General features: G+C 33.1%; 2 protein-coding genes across 4 annotated transcripts in view; both read right to left on the bottom strand.

Annotated features, from left to right (window-relative positions):
- Window positions 1-342: 342 nt before the first annotated feature.
- Window positions 343-10,281, bottom strand: LOC149734661 (uncharacterized). Of its 2 annotated transcripts, none has more exons than XM_089879935.1 (16): window positions 9,748-10,281; window positions 9,306-9,385; window positions 8,874-8,961; window positions 8,484-8,565; window positions 8,098-8,285; window positions 7,364-7,456; window positions 6,769-6,892; window positions 6,091-6,207; window positions 5,632-5,701; window positions 4,667-4,762; window positions 3,797-3,950; window positions 3,231-3,320; window positions 2,480-2,593; window positions 2,191-2,392; window positions 1,734-1,981; window positions 343-865 (listed from the first exon to the last, which is right to left on the bottom strand). In XM_089879935.1, exons 1-16 carry the CDS (start codon window positions 9,851-9,853, stop codon window positions 744-746), a joined length of 1,974 nt encoding a protein of 657 aa, XP_089736061.1. In that variant the 5' UTR covers window positions 9,854-10,281; the 3' UTR covers window positions 343-743. The 2 variants fall into 2 exon arrangements, with proteins under 2 accessions (XP_089736061.1, XP_089736062.1); XM_089879936.1 differs by having other exon boundaries at window positions 1,734-1,796.
- Window positions 10,282-10,408: 127 nt separating this feature from the next.
- The window catches only part of LOC149734660 (pecanex-like protein 1), a 36,622-nt gene continuing 26,592 nt past the window's right edge, over window positions 10,409-20,438 (bottom strand). For both annotated transcript variants that reach the window (XM_089879933.1, XM_089879934.1), the window contains exons 35-48: window positions 19,827-20,065; window positions 19,368-19,517; window positions 18,786-18,910; window positions 17,786-17,928; window positions 17,111-17,221; window positions 15,976-16,215; window positions 15,468-15,571; window positions 14,666-14,826; window positions 13,893-14,031; window positions 13,092-13,321; window positions 12,320-12,446; window positions 11,683-11,783; window positions 11,194-11,371; window positions 10,409-11,015 (exon numbers count right to left, since the gene is read on the bottom strand). In XM_089879933.1, the coding sequence (XP_089736059.1) occupies window positions 10,760-11,015; window positions 11,194-11,371; window positions 11,683-11,783; window positions 12,320-12,446; window positions 13,092-13,321; window positions 13,893-14,031; window positions 14,666-14,826; window positions 15,468-15,571; window positions 15,976-16,215; window positions 17,111-17,221; window positions 17,786-17,928; window positions 18,786-18,910; window positions 19,368-19,517; window positions 19,827-20,065 (2,304 nt within the window). In that variant the 3' untranslated portion in view covers window positions 10,409-10,759. The remainder of the gene's footprint in view (window positions 11,016-11,193; window positions 11,372-11,682; window positions 11,784-12,319; window positions 12,447-13,091; window positions 13,322-13,892; window positions 14,032-14,665; window positions 14,827-15,467; window positions 15,572-15,975; window positions 16,216-17,110; window positions 17,222-17,785; window positions 17,929-18,785; window positions 18,911-19,367; window positions 19,518-19,826; window positions 20,066-20,438) is intronic.

The raw sequence follows: 20,438 nt of genomic DNA, 5'->3' as shown, positions 1-20,438 counted from the left end.
GGGAAAGATTGTCAACCTTTTCATTCTATTTTCTCGTCTTATATAGTAGTAAACAAATAAAATTTAAAGAATTATAAAACCGTATCCTCACGGCTCACATATAGACCGTTGTTAACTGTTTAAAATACGATCAGAATATTTGAATGTTATTTGCTGAAGTCCATCTTACCCACAATACTATATGCAGAATACATGTGTGTAAAAATTACTCGCGCGTAATGTAAAATTCGGGCTCGAACTTTTACAGTACTTGATTCTAAGTTCTGTCTTTCTGAATACGCACAACTAGGCTCGGAGTCTAACCTAACCACTTAACAAAACGTCTGTTTCACTATAAACACATTTAGTAGCGTCTGGTAAGATTTAGCACATAATATCCAAATAACCTGATCGTGTTTTAAACAATTAACAAGGGTCTATAGAAGTTGTGAGGTCACGGTATCACAATTTTTTGAAAGTTCTTTGTTTACTACCAAATGGGATGAGAAATAGAAAAAAAAGTGTCTCATCTTCCCCAACCCTACTATATAATAGGCTACAAATTGCAGCTCGACTGTAGTTACAAGCAAAAAAGAGAATCTTTTTACTCAGTATAGTCCAAAATTACACCTAAAACCCAAAAGGAACAAAGAATACTCACTCAAAAACGCTTTTATAACAAAATATAAACAATATACTATTCTAATAAAACAATAAAATTTTAAACTAAAAAATAAACGTAAAAAGAACTTGATTTAAAATAATTAACACTGGCCTATCATATCTGGCATTAGGTCATCTAAATTATCAATTTCTTTGTCATCCCAATTCATTCCTTTTACATCATCTATTTCAAGATCAGAGAAAACGTTATCATCATCTAAATCTATAACAAAAAAACACAATAATAAAAAACCTAATCTAAATCTATAATAAAAATGTATTATAAAAAGTCACCTAAAATAGGCAAAATCTTTAACAAAAAACTGTCATCTGAATCTATAATGAATGAATGTAACTTACTTTATCCTCGCGTGGTCGGAAAACGACAGTCGTTATAACACGGGTTTAACACCTCGTGCCAGCTTACGAGTTGCCATGTGGTTACTTTGTGGGTGATTATTATTTTTTTTTTGGATTTTTTCTTTTTTTTTTATGTATGGCTGATAATTTGGACAACCCATTAGTGACCACTGGGTTGAAGCAATTGTCGTTAAGTGTCTTGCCCAAGGACACATACGCCCACAATGGTAGCAGCGACGAGCCTTGAACCCATTACCTAATGGTTACAGGCAGGCGCGCTAACCACTACGCCACGGCGCCGGACAAATAATAAAACAAAAAAACATCATCTAATAACTAGATGGTTCAACGAAACTAATTCGAGCGCCGCACGGCCCGTGTAATTTAGGCAAGGGTCAGTCGTTTTTTCTACTATTTACTGTCTAAGATAAAAGGTAATAAACATCGTCCAATTAAACATATAATAAAAAGATATCTAAATCTGTAATAAAAATCCATCACAAAAACTTCTAGGATAAAAATTTGCTCTAAAAAGGTTATATAAATCTACAATTAAAAAAATAATAAAAATATATGAATAAAACGTTATCTAAATCTAGGATCAAAATATATGATAAAACGTAAAACCTTAATCTAAATCTATAACAAAAATCTATAATAAAATTTATAATAACTTTTATTTCTTTTAAACATATCGAAACCAAAGAGAAAATTCAAAAAACACAAAATACCATTATTTTTTTCCAGTGGTGCTGACCAAAAACTTTCCGTTGTTTGTTTTTCGCTGGGCAACACTGGGGACGGCAACACTTGTTCATCTTTTAAACTTAAATTTATCGGTTCGTCCTGAGACCCCATGGATGCAGGGGAACACTCTATTAAATCAGGGGACCCAGGACATGGGTTAATTTGGGGGTCTTTAGGGGATTTCCCAGCTGGATAATTTTGCTTATTTGTTTCAGTTTTTTCAATTTTTTCGCTGCAGAAAAGTTTTATATATTATATTATAACGCCTTGGCAGTGAGCATGAGGTGTATGAATACACCATGTGTGTCTGGTGTATAAGAAGACAACAATGTTATAACTTGACAGTGAGCATGAGGTGTATGAATACACCATGTGTATCTGGTGTATAAGAAGACACCCATGTTATAAATCGACAGTAAGCATAAGGTACAAACAACCCACCTATTTATCTCCATTGTATAAATATCAGGATCAAACTTAATAGCTCCATCTAATGGCACGTCCTGTGACTCTATTTCTGTCTCTTTACTGACATCTAGCGCTGTTTTTTGTGCCGGGGCCACAAAAGTTGGTTTAAACGCTGTTTTCGTTTTCGCTGACTCTTTACTGCCATCTACTGCCTTGTCCTTATTTTTCTTCTTTTCTGCGTTAAAATTATGATATTATTGCTTACAAATAACTAGCATAAAAGAGAGAAAATTTGCTTCTTTTTGGAAAAAAAATCCCTCACTTTCTTTTATCTCTTTTTCCACCTTCTCTCTTTTTTTCTTTTTCCCATGATTCTCTTCCTTTTTAGACAAAGGTAACATATCATCGGTGGCTGTCTCCCAATAATCATTTGAATCTAAAGAAAAACAGACTCATTATCTAGGTGTGGCGACCACGAATTTTTTCAAATTAAATGTAAATAAATATGTTTTTAACTGTAGACGTGTTTTATCAACTGTTGTTTTGTCGCTATATACTGTCTTTTCATTTAAAATATTTCTAAACCTTCGCTACCGTAATCGAAGAGACAAATAAAGTTATTATTACTATTATTATCTCACAAATGTAATGCCCTCTTGTCACTGTCAGGCTAGGCACAAAATTACGGAAATATTTGTTTTGATAAAGTAAGTAGGTAAAAAATGTTTAATTACTATTTAAATAGTAATTATTCGGTTTTAAATCTAAATTAATATTGTAATATTTAAAAAATATATATATTATGTATATTAAAAAGCTTTAATGCAAAAACTCGAAACAGAAAAAATAATGATATGATAATAATAACTTTATTTGTCTCTTTTTGATTACGGAAGCGAAGATTTAGAAATATTATAAATGAAAAAACAGGATATAGCGACAAAACAACAGTTGTTAAAACACGCTTTAGTTAAAACATATTTTCATTTAATTGGAAGAAAATAGGCGAAAAATTGTTTATGTACTAAAAATATTTAAGTAACAGAGTTTTTATAAAAATGAGAAAAACTTACTTTTTGATTCAGCACTGGGAGATGGGGAGACAGGGACCACTTGTTCCATTAGAAATTTATTTTTCCGTTTTTTCGATTTTCTTGTTTTTGCTAAAAAATATTGAAACAAATTTTAAATTTTTTACAAAAATGGTGGAATATTGATCAAAGAGTTTATGAGTAAGGGATGCTGGATTCAAGGCTCGCTGCCACCACTGTGGGTGTTATGTATGTGACTTTCTCAAGACAGTTAGTGGCAATTGCTCCAAGCCAGTGGTCATTAATGGGTTGTCTAAATTATCAGCCCTACATCAAAGTAAAAAGTTAGTTGCATGCTTCATGCCTAGGTATAGAAGTCTAATGAAGTATATTGGGGCAAGATGGGACATTTCAATCTCTTTTCTCGTCCCATTTAGTAGTAAACAAAGAAAACAGAATCATATAACTATAGCCCAGCCACTCTATTTTTAATTGTTCAAAACATGATCAAAAATTCAGGATTTAGTTACTAACAATATCCCATCTTACCCCACGCCCATAGTACTGTATTTAAGCTTCAGGCCAAAAAAAAAATGACAAAAACTTACTTAGTGATGTCCATATAGATTCCTTGTCTCCTTTAAATCTTTGTCCGAAACTAAATTTTTCAATTCGTTTTGCCAAACTCATAGTAAGAGCTTCATCTGCTGCTGTTATTGCTGTATTCAGTTCACTTTTGAAATGTTTTTGGTTACATAAATTCTGAAGGGAGATCAAACAAATTTTGATATGTTTAAATAAATGAACTTATTCATCTTCGTGCGGCGGGGCAATGGTAGTTGTTATAGCATGGGTGTTCTGTTTGATACACTTCGTGCTTGCTTACGAGTTATTACATATGTGAAGGCTTATTTTGGGAGGTTTAAGACTCCAGTAAGTAGTAATTACCAACAAATAGTATTTAAACGTAAATAAAACAGCTACTAGTCTATATAAAGCAATGTACAAAAAACTTCAGTTGGTTGAATAAATGTAACTTGCTTTATTCTTGCATGGCTGGAAAACATCAGTCGTTATAACATGGGTGTTTTGTTTCATACACCTCATGCGCGCTTACGAGTTTTAAATGTGACTTACTTTATCCTTGCATGGCGCCAAATGACAGTCATTATAACACGGCTGTTCTGTTTCATACACCTCATGCGCGCTTCCAAGTTGAATTAAATTAACTTACTTTACCCTTGCATGACGTCAAAATGACAAACGTTATAACACAGATATTCTGTTTTATACACCTCAAGCCCACTTACGAGTTACCATGTATGTAACTTATTTAACCTGGCGTGGTGGGGAAATGACAGCCATTATAACACAGATATTCTGTTTCATACACTTCATGCCAGCTTACAAGTTTACCGACCATGTTGGTTAGAAAAATAAAACAGTAAAAACATTTAGATAACCAGAATAGTACTCACCAACTGATTATTTGAATGGTTGTAAGGTTCAATGCATCGCGATGGTATCCACGCTCTGCTAACATTCTTATCAAGGAAAACAACATGGTATCGAAGCTATAGGAATTAATAAATGTGTAAGAGTTATTTATCATAGTACGCATTGGCATTAGGAAATTTTTATAATTAAGCAATTTTTATAACTTTGTTGGGGCATTAGACAATTTTTATAAATTTGTTGGTGCATTAGGTAATTTTTATAATTAGGCAATTTTTTTTTATAATTTTGTTGGGACATTAAGCAATTTTTATAATTTATTTTATTCTTTATGGGTGAGGTCCTTGTCAAGGACCTGGGATTTAGGCCAGATTTGGCCTATTACCCCAACACCCGGAAAGCCTGTTTAAGTATTTTATGCAACTGAACGTAACTTACTTTATCCTAGTGTGGCCGGAAAACGACAGTCGTTATAACACAGTTGTTCTGTTTTACACACCTCGTGCTAGCTTGCATCTTACTTTGTGAGTGATTATTTTTGGAGAATTTATTAAATTTTTCCTATGTGTGGCTGATAAATTGGACAACCCATTAGTGACCACTGGGTTGAAGCAATTGCCGCTAAGTGTGGGAAAACTTTACTAAATATGAAAAATTAAAAATATGTTTAACATGTGTCTAATATTGTTTAAAAATTTTGCGTATGTGTCCTTGGGCAAGACACTTAACGGAAATTGCTCCAACGTCCAACCCAGTGGTCACTAATGAGTTGTCCAAATTATCAGCTATACAAAAAAAAAATAATCACCCACAAAGTAACATACATGGTAACTCGTAAGCTGGCACGAGGTGTTAAACCCCCGTGTGATAACGACTGTCGTTTTCCAGCAACGCAAGGATAAAGTAAGTTACATTCATTTATCCAAATGCGCTATGAGCCTCTGTATTTATTATAAATCAGATTTAAAAATAGTAGAACAAAACGTACCACTGTCCCTTCTTCATCGTATTCATACAACATATCTGTGTCTGGATCGCTATCCACCATAGCTGGCCAACTAAAATTAACATTTTTTATAAAAATATTGTCATAAAAAAATAAACATGTGATTTTATTAAAAATAGTTTTAGTTTAAAAAGTATTGTTTAAAATTTTAAGTTTAAAAAATGCTAACTGGCAAGTTATAACATGGGTGTCTTCTTATACACCAAACACACATGCTGTATTCATACACCTCATGCTCACTGTCAAGTTATAACATGGGTGTCTTCTTATACACCATACACACATGGTGTATTCATACACCTCATGCTCACTGTCAAGTTATAACATGGGTGTCTTCTTATACACCAAACACACATGGTGTATTCATACACCTCATGCTCACTGTCCAGTTATAACATTGCTGTCCAATACACACCAGTTTAAAACCACCTAAATACTTACGGTGGGTAGCCAGCCATCTTAGCCCACACTATAGAACCAGCATTGTACTCGGTGTATACGAAGTGATCTTGTGAACTTGATAAACATGACGTCCAATCTACTTCAGGGGCAGAACACCTGGAATTATATATTATGAATGAATGAATGAATGTAACTTACTTTATTCTTGCATGGCCGGAAAACGACAGTCGTTATAACATATGTGCCAGTAGTATGGCTATTTTTCTATGAACATAACTTGCTTTATCTTTGGGAAAATGACAGTCGTTATAACATGACGTTCTGTTTCATATTCATACACCTCGTGCCTGATTTTGAGTTACCTTGTAGAAAACTTTCTGATGATTTTTGTTTTATGGCTGAATTTGGACAGCCCGTTAGTGACCATTGGGTTGAAGCAATTGCTGTTAAGTGTCTTACCCAAGGACACATACGCCCACTATGATAGCAGCAAGAAGCTTTAAACCGGTAACCTCTGGGTTGGAGGCCTAATCCCTGGGCTACAGTTATATAATTTTGTATTTTTTTGTTTACCACCAAATGGGACAAGAAAATGTAATAAAAAATATCCATCTTTCCCCCACACTACTGTATATATAATACAGACATAACATGCTATAATATACAAATAATTAAATCTGGTGTAAATCAAATAATATGAATATAATGTTCACAAACTTGTTCTGATCATTATCTGTATTTAATGAACATCTCCAGAAGCCAGGTAGGGAGCTAGGGTCGGAACAATCGGGCAGAAACCTCCATTTCAAACAATCTCTTTCTCCACATTGAACCCACACACCTAAGTGTAAGATTCGGTTTGTGGTACGGACATTTGTGCAGAAAAAAGGGTCACATTTTTTATTTTTGTGCAGAAAAACGATCATTTTTTATTTTGCGCGAAAAATGGTTATATTTTTTATTTGTGTGGAAAAAAACGGGCATATTTTTAAATTTATGTCAGTTTTTCAATATTTAAGTTTGATGCTGTGGCTTGGTAATTAGGTGACTGCATTATAAGCAAAGGATACCAGGTTCAATGCTCGATACAGATACATGTATGTGTCCTTGGGCAAGACACAGAGCAGACATCGTTTAACCTAGTGATTACTAATAATATATTGATTTGTAGAGTTGTAGCACCCTGGTTGTCGGGGTTTTTGCCTAAATCTTATATCCCATGGTGCCAGACTGTAGGACCTCACCCACATAGGGAATTACACACAATTCTATCGCAGCCTAGTTAAAATTAAAGTCACATTATTAATCACACCTTTGTTAAAAACTTTTTCACTTTTTTTCCGACTAGATTCATCACAAGTTTGATGTCGTCTATGATTTTCTTTTTTCTTTGTCTTTAAACTTCCTGAATTTATTGTTGCTTGTTTATACTTTATATACATATATATATATATATAAAAAATATTATATTAATGTATATATATTATGAAAAAAAAAGTAAAAAACAACATTAAAAACAACAAACAAAAATATAAAATAACTAAAACCAGTCAGAAAAAACAAGCAAAATAAATTAACAGCAGTTTAACAACTAATTAATATATAAATTAAACACAGTTATTAAATACGTGAAATAAACCAGTGTTTCTCAACCTTTTTAGCTTGAAAAAATTTTGCGGAAAGGTGGACCTTGAAAATTCAACACAAAATGTAATTACGACAAAAGTATGCAACTTAAAAGCAAAGAATGGAAACTTCCATTTAATGGGAAATTTGCTCTCTTTTCTTTTTGCTTTCACATAAAACTGGTTTTAAACAAGTTGTAGCCTATTTTTAAACAGTTGGGCACAACACCTGCAGCATTGTTGTGACGTACGATAAAAAGACCATGAACTCTATGTTACAGTGCTACAAATTTGGCTGGCCAACAGGAAAAGTTGATGCGAACCAACGGTTGAGAACCACTGCTCTAAATTAAAATTACTAAATCTAATTGAATCCTGTCAAATTTATATTAGGGATAATAAGACTAAACTGCTTTTTTACCTAAGCTGTGTCTTTCTTTATCTGGCTTGCTATAACCAAGACTAGTTCTTTTATGTGGGGCTTTTATGGAGTCCAGATCTGATTTTTCTGACTTATTCTTGCTGCATTTTTTAAGGAGGAGTTTGGGTGGACTTCTTGTATCCTCCTGAGGACTTGTGGAGGGAGTTATCTCGTTCTGCTCCTGAATGCTGGTTGGAGGAAAAATGGAGTTACCCTAATTTTGTAATGTCTCTATTTTCTACCTTATAACGATTCATGAATAGAAAAAAAAATTTTTTTTCGCTGCACGATGGTAAACTGTTCAATCTGCGCGGATACTGTGGCTGTCAACAAAAACAGTCAATTTTTTTAAATTAAGACAAAATAGGTTATAAAACAACATTTACTTTGTAGGTGTTGAGTTTTGCATTCTTTTAACAAATTGATCGGCCGCCTTTTCACTTTTCGATTTTTCCGAATTCAAATTGTCTGTATAAATTGTTTTTGTTATAGTGTAGTTCATATATTTTTAATAACATTTTGGTCATGTTTAATTACATACATTTTTTATCATTGTTTTTTAGTTGCAACATAAAAAAACATCTCTTCGTTTCCAGTAGCAAAAATTTTGAAATATTTTAAACGAAAAAGACAGAATATAGCGACAAAACAACAGTTGTTAAAGTACGCTTACAGTTAAAACATATTTTCATTTATATGAAATGAGTAATTTGTCTATGTGTCGTAAATCAACATAAAAACAATAAAAAATGGTGTAATGTTGCTGTATAACACACCTGATGTAGCTTTTGTAAGAACTGCGTCAAAAATTTCATCATATTGGCTGTCTGATAAAGCTTGCTTGGGCTCATTGGTATTCTGTGTCTGTAATAAACAATAAAAATGCAATAAACCAGTTGAATTGGATATTACAATATCATTTAAACATAAAATAACGGGATAATATAACTATATATATAAAGGTGTCGCTGTAGGTGTGCAGTGAGCCAGTGACCACGCTTATTTTCTTCCAATTAAATGTGATTACGTTTTAACAACTGTTGTTTTGTCGCTATATCCTGTCTTTTAGTTTAAAATATTTCTAAATCTTCGCTAGCGTAATCAAAAAGACAAATGAAGCTATTATACTATTATACTTAATATATGGTAAAAAAAAAGTTTTTTTTAAGTTTAAATACCGAAATAAAACAGCTATACAGTACACATACACGAGTCTCCACATTTTCCACTGGTGAATATTCAAACTTGCATGTTATTTCTGGTTCTTCAGTGACTTCTTTATTTAAATCTGGTTAAAAAGTTAAGTAACACTTTAAAATTAAATAAAATGGTCAGTCTGGAGAGTATGGCAGTTCCTGACGAGATCTCGCACGTTTGAGTGCGCGTGTGCTATTATTAAAAACTGCGTGCAAAGCATGTACATTTTCAAGCCACGTTAGGAAATCTTACTTAATTTAATATGTATTTTTTTCTTTGTTTAATTAATTGGCATGCGTGGGACAAATTGTGGCGTGCATCACCAAAAGTCTGTAAAAAAATCGCGGGTGCACCTGCCATACTCTGCAGTCTGGGTAAAGAATACCCCATTATAAACGAATGAATGTAAATTAAATTAGCTTGGTTGCATTAACCGAAAAAAACATATCTTACCGTTTTCCGTGTTTTTATTAACCGGTGATGCTTCATTTTGATTATCGCGCGTGGGTTTTACGCTTTGGGATGGAACAGAAAACTTGCGTTTGAAACTTGGCTTCATGTTGACTTAAAATAAACGATTCTTAGCCCTAAATAGATAGTACTAGTAGCACACGCAACTGTTTAGAAATTGTATATTATACAAGACGTAACACTTACGTTTTAAACTAACAAAAAAACGCTGGCTTTTTGTTTGAAGACAAAAGAAAATTTGGCAGACAACAAAATTTTTGTGGAAATTTTTAGAAGTTTGCCGCCAAATTTAGAAGAGAGCAATGAATGCATTATCCCAGTGGGGTAGTAATAAAGTAAGGCCTTTAGATTAGAGCAATTTGTGCAGTTTTTTTAAATAATGTTGAGCGCCATATTACGTCCACCGTTCTTTACAAGTTTAAAAGTAAATTTAATAATATATTTATTATGGATATGATAGTAGCAAGTCGATTCTGAAAAAACAAATATATATTTTTTTAAATGAAGCTGCCTGTTAGTAATTCAGCTTGAACTTGGTCTATATGTTTATAATTCTCTTGAAAACCTTTTAGAGACTGCATTGTACACTTCCTATTTAATGCCCAATATTGTATTTCAAACTGCTAATGTTGTAGCCACCTGGTTCAACTAACTTGTTTAATTTACCATTAATTTCTGCTTAAAGCAGGATTCGATGCCGTTTTAACAACGTATTTACTGTTTTTAACATTGTAACATAAAGCAGTATAGTTTTCATTTACAATGGTATCTACAGAAAGTTTAAGTGTTTGACAACAAAAAGTGTTTGTACAAAACTTAATAAACAGAAAACACAACAGTGAAATAAACATACAATCAGTGGCAGATACGAAAAGCATTAGAATAGTGAAATAGTGGGGTTTTCTACTTTGCAGATGTTACAATACAGATAACATTACGGTCAGTGGCGCAGTCAGTGTTGCCACAAAAAAAATCAATACTAAATTCTTCACTATTAACTTGCTGCTCTTGCACCTGCCTCTCCAGGTTGTGCAACACTGCAGCTGGAATTTGATGACTGTGCGGCAACACTGGCAGCAGATTTCGGTCGAGAACGCGAATATTCTGATCTGGAAACACTGCGCATTTTTGAAGGATTATCGGACGTAGAATTTGAGCGCGAAGACGAACCAGAAATTGAATGAATGGCAGAAAATGAAGGCAGGTCATCTAAAGCATCTTTGTTCATTCTAGAAGTTTCTAAAGATTTTCTAAAGAAAAAATTTAATCAAAATTTAAAAAAAAACAAGACTCCATACAAACAACTGCAAATTGAGCGGGCACGAGGTGTATGAAACAAAACACACGAGTTATAACGACTGTCCTTTTCGGCCAGACAAGGTTAAACCATGTTACATTCATTCCAATATTTGGAAAATCTAATTTTACCTTAAAGTTGAAGCTGAAGAAATGGAACTTCGTGCTCGAGACTCGAGAGATTTTTTCTCCCCACTAATCGCTGAACCGTGTCGCGACCTAGTGTTGGTGAATGATGTCACATTTGCTCCGCTCTCATTGGCCAGTCTGTAGTTTAGGTGAAGCGGGATTGGCTCATTCGAATAATTTCCTAAAAAATAAAAATAAAATAAAATTTAAAATAGTTGATAGCCTGAAGTCTTGAGGAATGGTAAAAAAACATTGTTACAATAAAAGTTTTGGCATTTTTTGCTAAAAATAGTTTTAAAACATGGTTGTAACATCAGCTGATAAAACGTTTTATCTGTTCAGTTACGGTAATACATCAGAAATAAATAAGACGTTTATTTAATAGAATAATAATATTTAAATTGGAAAGAAAAATTGCTTTGAATTGGAAATAAAAAGTCGCTATAAGTTTTTTAAGATGACCTTTACACTAAAGTTGTAATTTATACTCACGTGATGGAATATTAACCATGGGTATTGATTGAACAACTTGATTTTGAGGAAATCCACCACTTCCTCCACTGTTGCAACTACCTGAGCAACTCTGACGTAAACTGTCAATCAAATACAAATGTGTCAATCAAATGTAAACTGTAAATCGAATGTAAACTGTCAGTCGAATGTAAAGTGTCAACAAAATGTATTTTTTAATATAAACTGTCAATCAAATGTAACGTTAATCAAATGTAAACTGTCAATCAAATGCAAATGTGTCAATCAAATGTAAACTGTCAATCGAATGTAAACTGTCAACAAAATGTATTTTTTAATATAAACTGTCAATCAAATGTAACGTTAATCAAATGTAAATTGTCATTCAAATGTAAATGTGTCAATCAAATGTAAAGTGTTAATCAAAGATAAACTGTCAGTCAAATGTAAACTTTCAATCAAATGTAAAGAGCCAATCAAATTTAAAGTGTCAATCATACAAAAACTGTCAATGAAAGGTGAATGTGTTTATCAAATGTAAACTGTCAATCAAAAGTTAAACGTGTCAACAAATTTTAACAGTTAGGGAAAAGTGTTTTTTTTAACCTGGTATTAAAAAGTGAAAAAATATCAAAATATTCTACTTTACTTAACTGACCAAGCTATAATGCTGGTGAAACAAGTTTTGACTGCCTCGAATGTGATTGGTCCGCCAATCACCTTATTCAGTTGATGATTGGTTGTTGCATATGAAGTGGTTAGAGGGGAAACATATATTGGATATCCTGGTAAAAAAAAATTAGGTTATTTTTGCGGAAAAAAGGTAAAGTTTTTTGTATTAATTTAACGTGTATTAGTATATAACTTGTGTTTTTTATGAGAAGTTACAATCCTTTTTCTTTTTTATGCACCTCATACTTACTGTTGAGTTATAATATGGGTGTGTTTTATAAACCGGACACACAAGGTGTATTCATACACCTCGTGCTCACTGTTAAGTTATAACATGGGTGTCTTCTCATACACCACAGACACACATTGTGCATTCATACACCTATTGTTCACTTTTAAGCTATAACACTGTTAATATGTTATACCAAAATACTAAAAAGGCCAAAACACCATAACAAAAAATTCCAACAACCTAATAACGATTTCATCAAAACAGAAAATGTTTTCCTATATTAAACACATCAGTACGGTGGGGGAAGATGGGACACTTTTCACTCTATTTTCAGGACCCATTTGGTAGTAATAAAGGAACATTCAAAGAATTATAAAACCGTATCCTCACGACTCCCATTGAGCATTGTTTACAGTTAAAAACCTAATCAGGATATTTGGATATTATGTGCTAAAGGTGTTCCATCTTCCCCACCCTACCATACATACATTAAATACAATACATAAACTAAACAGAATATACATACCAATAGGCTGATCACAAGATGAATTTATCATATTCCTCAAAACTTGCTTAGCGTTTTGAATGCTCCCTCTTTCCGGGTTCCTATTTCTCAAGAAAATGAGCTCGTTCTGTTGGCCAGCCCATAAACCTCGTACACATTCGCGATTTACTTTAACCACATTAAAGCCTAATGCTCTATGGTTTAGTGTTATAACACTGTATTGGTCAACGAACATGTCGCTTATTACTCGCCTGTGGAGAGAATAAGGGTTAGGTTGTGTAAGTTATTTTTGGATGAGTAAATGAATGTCATTTATTTATTCTTGCGTGTATGATTTTAGTGTAAGGTTTTATGGGTACTTATGCTCGCTATCAAGTTATAACATGGGTCACCTTATGCTCACTGTCAAGTTATAACATAGGTTTCTTCTTATACACCAGACACACATGGTGTATTCATACACCTCATGTTCACTGTTGAATTATAACATGGTTGTCTTTTTATACACCAGACACACATGATGTATTCATACACCTCGTGCTCACTGTCAAGTTATAACATGGGTGTCTTCTTATACACCATACACACATGGTGTATTTATACACCTCATGCTCACTGTCTAGTTATAACAGGGGTATTTTTATACACCAGACACACATGGTGTATTCATACACCTTATGCTCACTGTCAAGTTATAACATTAGTGTCTTCTTTTACACCAGACACACATGCTGTATTCATACACCACATGCTCACTGCCAAGTTATAACATGGCTGTTTTAAGTGTTTTCCAAACGAATAAAAGGTAACTAAGGTCCAAACCTTAATGCAAGCAATGAACTTGTGTTAGAAAGAACAGCTTTCCTCCACATGGGATCCCCCTCATGTGTTATTACCATAGTTGTTTGGTATTCAGATATAGCAGTAAATAGAGGCTCATGTTGGTCATACTCATCTGGACCTGGATATTTTGTTTCTTTAGAAGTTTAACTTGATAATATTTAAACATAAATGGCGTTTGTCTGCTAGGTGTAGCGACCACGCTTATTTTTGACGATAAAATGTAAATATATTTTTAACTGTAAGTGTGTTTTAACAACTGTTGTTTTTTCGCTATATTCTGTCTTTTCTTTAAATTATATATTTTTAAATCCTCACTACCGTAATCGAAGAGACAAACAAAGTTATTATTATTATAGTGAGGTGAGGGAAGATGGGACACCTTTTCATTCTGTTTACTTGTCTGATTTGGCAGTAAACAAAGAATATTCAAAGAATTATAAAACCCTATTCTCACGACTCCCATAGACCATTGTTAATTGTTTAAAACACAGTCAGGATATTTGGATATTATGTGCTAAAGGTGTCCTGTCTTCCACCACCCTACTGTATGTTGTATTATGTTTTATGATGAGATCTTGGGTCTATGTGAGTCGTGAAGATACAGTTTCTAATTCTTTGAATGTTCTTTGTTTACTACCAAATGAGATGAGAAAATGGAATGAAAAGATGTCCCATCTTCCCCCACCCTATTATATACCTATCTCTTGCTATATAACAATAAAAAATAATGAAAAAAATTGCGAAAAACTTACATGCAAAATGATCTTGATGTAATTTAAGAGCCATTCGGACTCCAGGAGCAACAACCTCTCGAAGCAAGTTCATGTCAGTGAAGACCCATTCGTCTTTATTGGATGTAATGCGGAAATCTCCCTTGAATAAAGAGTAAAGTCCGTACAGAAAGGAATCTAAACTGGAGAAGAGTTTTTGAATGTTAGATGTTGTGTTGATTTATCCTCACGTGGCCAGAAAATGAAAGTTCTTATAACATGGGTGTTCTGTTTCATACACCTCGTGCGAGTTTGCGGGTTACCAGGTATGTTACTTTGTGAGTGTTTTTTTGATGAGTGAATGACTGTAACCTGGTTTATTATGTGTGTGGCCGGAAAATGTCACTATAACACGGGTAGTGGTGCAGCCAGAAAAAAAAAGGAGGGAGTTTAATCAAAAAATTTTTCAAAAAAAATAAAAAAAACTCCACTAAACACGGGTGTTCTGTTTCATACACCTCAAGCCAGTTTGTGAGTTACCACCTATGAAACTTTGTGGGTAATTATCATTTCCGTATGACTGACAATTTGGACAACCTATTAAAATGACCACTATGTTGGAGAAATTGCTACTAAGTGCCCTGTCCAAAGACACATACAACAGCAATGGTAGCAGCGTCAAGCCTTGAATCTGGTAATCTCTGGTTACAAGGAGAGCGCTCTAACCAGCATTTCGAAGTTTTTTTTATATTGATTTATTTGTACTTGCGTTTTGAAGTTTTTGAGATATATATATACTTTATTTATATATGTTAATAAAATTCAAATAATACAAGGTACTAACTTGGATGATAAGTTATGAGATGCGGTCCCAAGTGCTCTGCGTGCCAGAACACTAATCGCAAAACATAATGTGGTGAGCTTAGAATCCCCGCTGTAATTTGCACCCTGTATTTTAACACATTAATAAAAAAGATACTTTTAAACTTGGTAATAGAGATATAGTACTGTAGGGTAAGATGGGAGACTTTAACACCTAAATCTTATGTTTCTGGATCAAGTTTTGAACAATTAACAACACTATTTTAGAATTATAAAGCTACGTTTGTAGAATTCTGTAAATTTTCTTTGTTTACTACCAAATGGGATGAGAAAAGAGAATGAAAACAGATTCCATTTTACCCTACCCTAATATATGTGTTTTGAAAGCTGATAGTGTTTTTCACTTAATGGATTTTGCTGTTTAAATAAAAGGTCAATTTTGGCTTTAATTTAAAGCCATTGCATGTTACATTTTTATCAAAAAAAATATTTTTGTAAATTTTGAAAATATTTTGTTTTTTTCCGCTTACATTTTTGGTCCCGGCCCGCTGAGCACAGCAGTAATCGATCCACGACGAGTAAACTTGCGTGAACTTTGACCTTGAGATACCAAATAACCACACGTCATAATCGTCGTCAATGGCAACAGCGAACATAGAATCAACGTCTACATAGTCAGGTTGCTCACATGACGTGAGTTGCTCACGGATTGAGTCGTTCGTGATCCATGAGTCAAGTGAATCGTGAGCAACAAGGAAGAAAATCACGCTCTGTGAATTTTTATAATTTTCGTGAAAATTTTCTTTAGTTTAAAGGTGGCATCATGTGAATGATCATTTTTTATTGGAAATATTCTGACAAAAATCATGCTATGTGAATTTTTTATCATTTTCGTGAAAAAAAATTAGTTAAGAACTGGTATTATGTGAATGTTTAGATTTGATCATGTTTTATGAACAAAATTTGATAACATTTTTAAGTTATGAAAGTAATTCACATTATTTGTAATGAGAAAAAGTTTTATCATAGTTTCACAACTAATGAAAATTTTATCAAAAATTCATGAATATGAGTATCATATTTAATGAGCTATCATATAAAACTTAGCACAAACCAATCATAATATCATCACGTAATTTTCATATCACTATATCACATCAGTTGAAACCCTCAAGAAAAAAATTCATATGAAAATATTCATATGAAAAAATCACGCTCATGATACTTACTTTCACGATATAACTTTTTTCATACCACTATATCACATCATGTGAAACCCTCATGAAAAAAATTCATATGAAAATATTCATATGAAAAAGTCACGCTCATGATACTTACTTTCACGATATAACTTTTTTCATACCACTATATCACATCATGTGAAACCCTCATGAAAAAAATTCATATGAAAATATTCATATGAAAAAATCACGCTCATGATACTTACTTTCACGATATAACTTTTTTCATACCACTATATCACATCATGTGAAACCCTCATGAAAAAAATTCATATGAAAATATTCATATGAAAAAGTCACGCTCATGATACTTACTTTCACGATATAACTTTTTTCATACCACTATATCACATCATGTGAAACCCTCATGAAAAAAATTCATATGAAAATATTCATATGAAAAAGTCACGCTCATGATACTTACTTTCACGATATAACTTATGAGAATTTTCCTCAAGTCAAAAACACCCAGCATAGTTGTTGCATTGTTATCACTAATGTTGTACCCATCTAACACATAATTACTCACTATAACCTGTGTAATACAAATTTATAATTTTAATTTATTTAATGTTAAATGTTATAAATGTTTGCATTTATTTAGTGTTAAATGTTCCTAAATCCCAAGTCCCCTGGCGTACCTTTTAGTAGCACTTTACGTCATTTTAACTTGTTAACTCTTATAGCAAAGCCCATTTTAAAGATTTTTAAGAAAAAATATTAATGTTAAAAAGGATGAATCTTACTTTATCCTCGTGTGGCCGGAAAACGACAGTCGGTATACCACAGGTGTTCTGTTTCATACACCTTGTGCCAGCTTACGAGTTACCATGTAAATTGTTTTGCAGAGAATTATTTTTTTTTAATTTTTTAAGACAATTTTAGGTATGGCTGATAATTTGGACAACCCATTAGTGACCATAGGATTAGAGCAATTGCCGTTAAGTGTCTTGCCCAAGGACACATACGCCCACAATAGTAGCCGTGAAGAGCCTTGAACCCATTACCTCTGGGTTACAAAACATGGGTGCTAACCACCTTTGCACAGGGCCAGACACTTATTATATATGAATACTTTAAACATCAAACAAAAGCTAACCTGCCACGCCATCCAGCGTTGGTTAAACGCTGAGTTAAAAGATAAAACTCCGTTTATTTTCCCCACGTGGCAACAACAGCAACTCTCACTTGTGTCGGCACCTTCGTTGATCGCTTCAACTTCGCGTTGTTGGCAGTATGTCCCTGTTTGGGTAAGGAGAAAAATTAAGTTAAGTACTTGACAGTGAGCATGAGGTGCATAATTGAATGAATGAATGAATGTAACTTGCTTTATCCTTGTGTGGCCCGAAAATTATTGTCATTATAACACGGGTGTTCTGTTTCATACACTTCATGCTCGCTTACGAGTTACCACGTATGTAACTTTGTGGGTTTACTTAGTATGTTTCTGTGTGGGCAAGGAGAAATTAAGTTACGTACTTGACAGTGAGCATGAGGTGCATAATTGAATGAATGAATGTAACTTGCTTTATCTTTGTGTGGCCCGAAAATGACAGTTGTATAACACGAGTGTTCTGTTTCATACACTTCATGCTCGCTTACGAGTTACCACGTATGTTACTTTGCGAGTTTACTTAGTATGTTTCTGTGTGGGTTAGGAATTAAATTAAGTTGTGTACTTGGCAGTGAGCATAAAGTACATTATGTATAAGTGCAATTGTTTTATTTTTATGTGGAGTGAGGTAACAACAGTCGTTATAACACGAGTGTTCTGATTCAAACACCTCTTCCCAAAGTGCAGGTCTTAGAACACTATGTATTTTGTGTGTAAAACACCCATGTTTTAACCCAATATTAAAAAAAAACAGAAATAAAACACTACAAACCACCTAATACCAGGTAAGACACCTATTTTAATACAAAAAATACAAATTAGAACAGAAATTCTAAAACAAACCACTAAATTTTAAACCCCCTGTGTCAAAATATATAAAACACCTATATTTCAACCCAACAAAAAACAAAAAATAAAAAACACTAAATACCATTTAAAACAATTAAAACACCTTTTTAAAAAAAAAAAATATTTAAGAACTTACCACTAAATTCTAAACCCCTCAGTTGAAAAGTAAGGATCCCGTTCCCATACTCGACGATGTGCACGAGAGCATTTAAATAATCCGAAGCTAATATGAAGCAATCTCCGGCTACCACATTACCCCACCTAGTGGTACAACATAGAAATAATAAAAAGGTTTAAAAATATTGTAATTTTTGTGAAGCAAAAAAAAATTGGGTCTTAGAAAAAATAAAAATAATATGAAAGTATAAAAATTGCAATTTTTGTAAGGCAAAAAAATTGTGTTTCAGAAAAAAAATGCTTAAAAGAATAGTATTTTTCGAGTAGCAGAAAAAAATGTAAACCAGGAAACAAATATGAATGTTTAAGTGAAATGCATTTTTTTAAGTAAAAAAAAAATCACTTCTATTTTATAATACAGATTTATTTTTAACGCCAAGTAATATTCATGCGAGTTAAGAATTTTTTCAGAGAAATTTTTCATATTCTATGTATGGCTGATAATTTGGACAACCCATTAGTGACCACTGGGTTGGAGCAGTTGTCGTTAAGTGTCTTGCCCAAGGACATACGTCCACAATGGTAGTAAACTTTAACATACCTTCCTAATTCCAGGTCACCAGCCAAGGATTTTTGCAATGAATGAGTTAGGTGTTCGTAAAACACAGAATTTAAGTTATTATGGTCAGAGTGTGGCCCTCTTTCAAGCTGACTTGAGAGTCTTGAATTAGAGTGGTCTATTCTCTTTGTACTGTAAGATAAAGGAACTGTTTTTTAATTTGCTGTTTTTCTGTAATGTCTTAATGGTAATGTACTGTTTTTAATGTAGACACAAAAATAGTTTGATATTTGATTTTAGGTTATTTGCTAGTAGTAAAAAAGACCTAAAGATACACACGTTATAACTTGACATTGGGCGTGAAGTGTAAAAGTAGATACTCATGTTATAACTTGACAGTGAGCATGAGGTGCATGAATACACCATGAGTGTCTGGTGCGTAAGAAGACACCCATGTTATAACTTGAACGTGATAAAAATAAAATAAAAATTCATACATACTTGTAATTTTTTTCCCAAAATTTCACAGGCCTTGGGTAAGATGTCAAAAAAAGCGCGCTTCCAATAAAAGGGGTGAATGGGGCCTGGGTTATGGAAGCCACTAGAGCATGAAGGGTTAAAAGCGCACTGTGGGGTACTGAGCAGACTTGCGCAACAGCGTGGAAAGCAGAACCCCATGTTATTTGCCATGGGCAAACATACACTAACCAGAATTGAAGTTTGAGTATTAATTCTTCCACCTAGAAGTTAAATGTAAATATAAGTATTACTAAAGTATTTAAGTTTAAAAAATGAGTGCTAAAATGTTATTAAGGTATGAGAAAGTATAGAAATGGTAAAAAAGATGTTCCAGGGTATTTAAATGTTAAAAAATAGTATTACAAATTTAAATGTTAAAAACTATTCCAAAAGTATCTAAATACTAAAAAAAGTCTTACAAAATTTTTAAATTAAAAAAAAAGTCTTACAAAGTATTTAAATGTTAAAAAAGAGAAATGTAGAAAAACTCAGGTCCAATATGCCTAGAAACAACCCCAAATAGGCAAAGAAACACCCGCAAATAGAACACAGCAGAATAATAAAACACCCCCTTTAAAATATTCCAGGACCCAA

This window comes from Ciona robusta, chromosome 6 (assembly GCF_009617815.1).
Source record: "Ciona robusta chromosome 6, ASM961781v2".
In the NCBI taxonomy this organism is placed as follows: Eukaryota; Metazoa; Chordata; class Ascidiacea; order Phlebobranchia; family Cionidae; genus Ciona; species Ciona robusta.
Note: the sequence above shows the minus strand (reverse complement) of the source record. Positions and strands in the feature narration are given on the sequence as shown.

Coding starts and splice junctions, on each gene's coding strand:
- LOC149734661 (XM_089879935.1), bottom strand. CDS start 9,853: ATGAAGCCAAGTTTCAAACGCAAGTTTTCTGTTCCATCCCAAAGCGTA. Junction 9,386..9,747: donor TAATAAAAACACGGAAAACG/GTAAGATATGTT, acceptor CTTTTTAACCAG/ATTTAAATAAAGAAGTCACT. Junction 866..1,733: donor ACCACTGGAAAAAAATAATG/GTATTTTGTGTT, acceptor TTTTTGTTATAG/ATTTAGATGATGATAACGTT.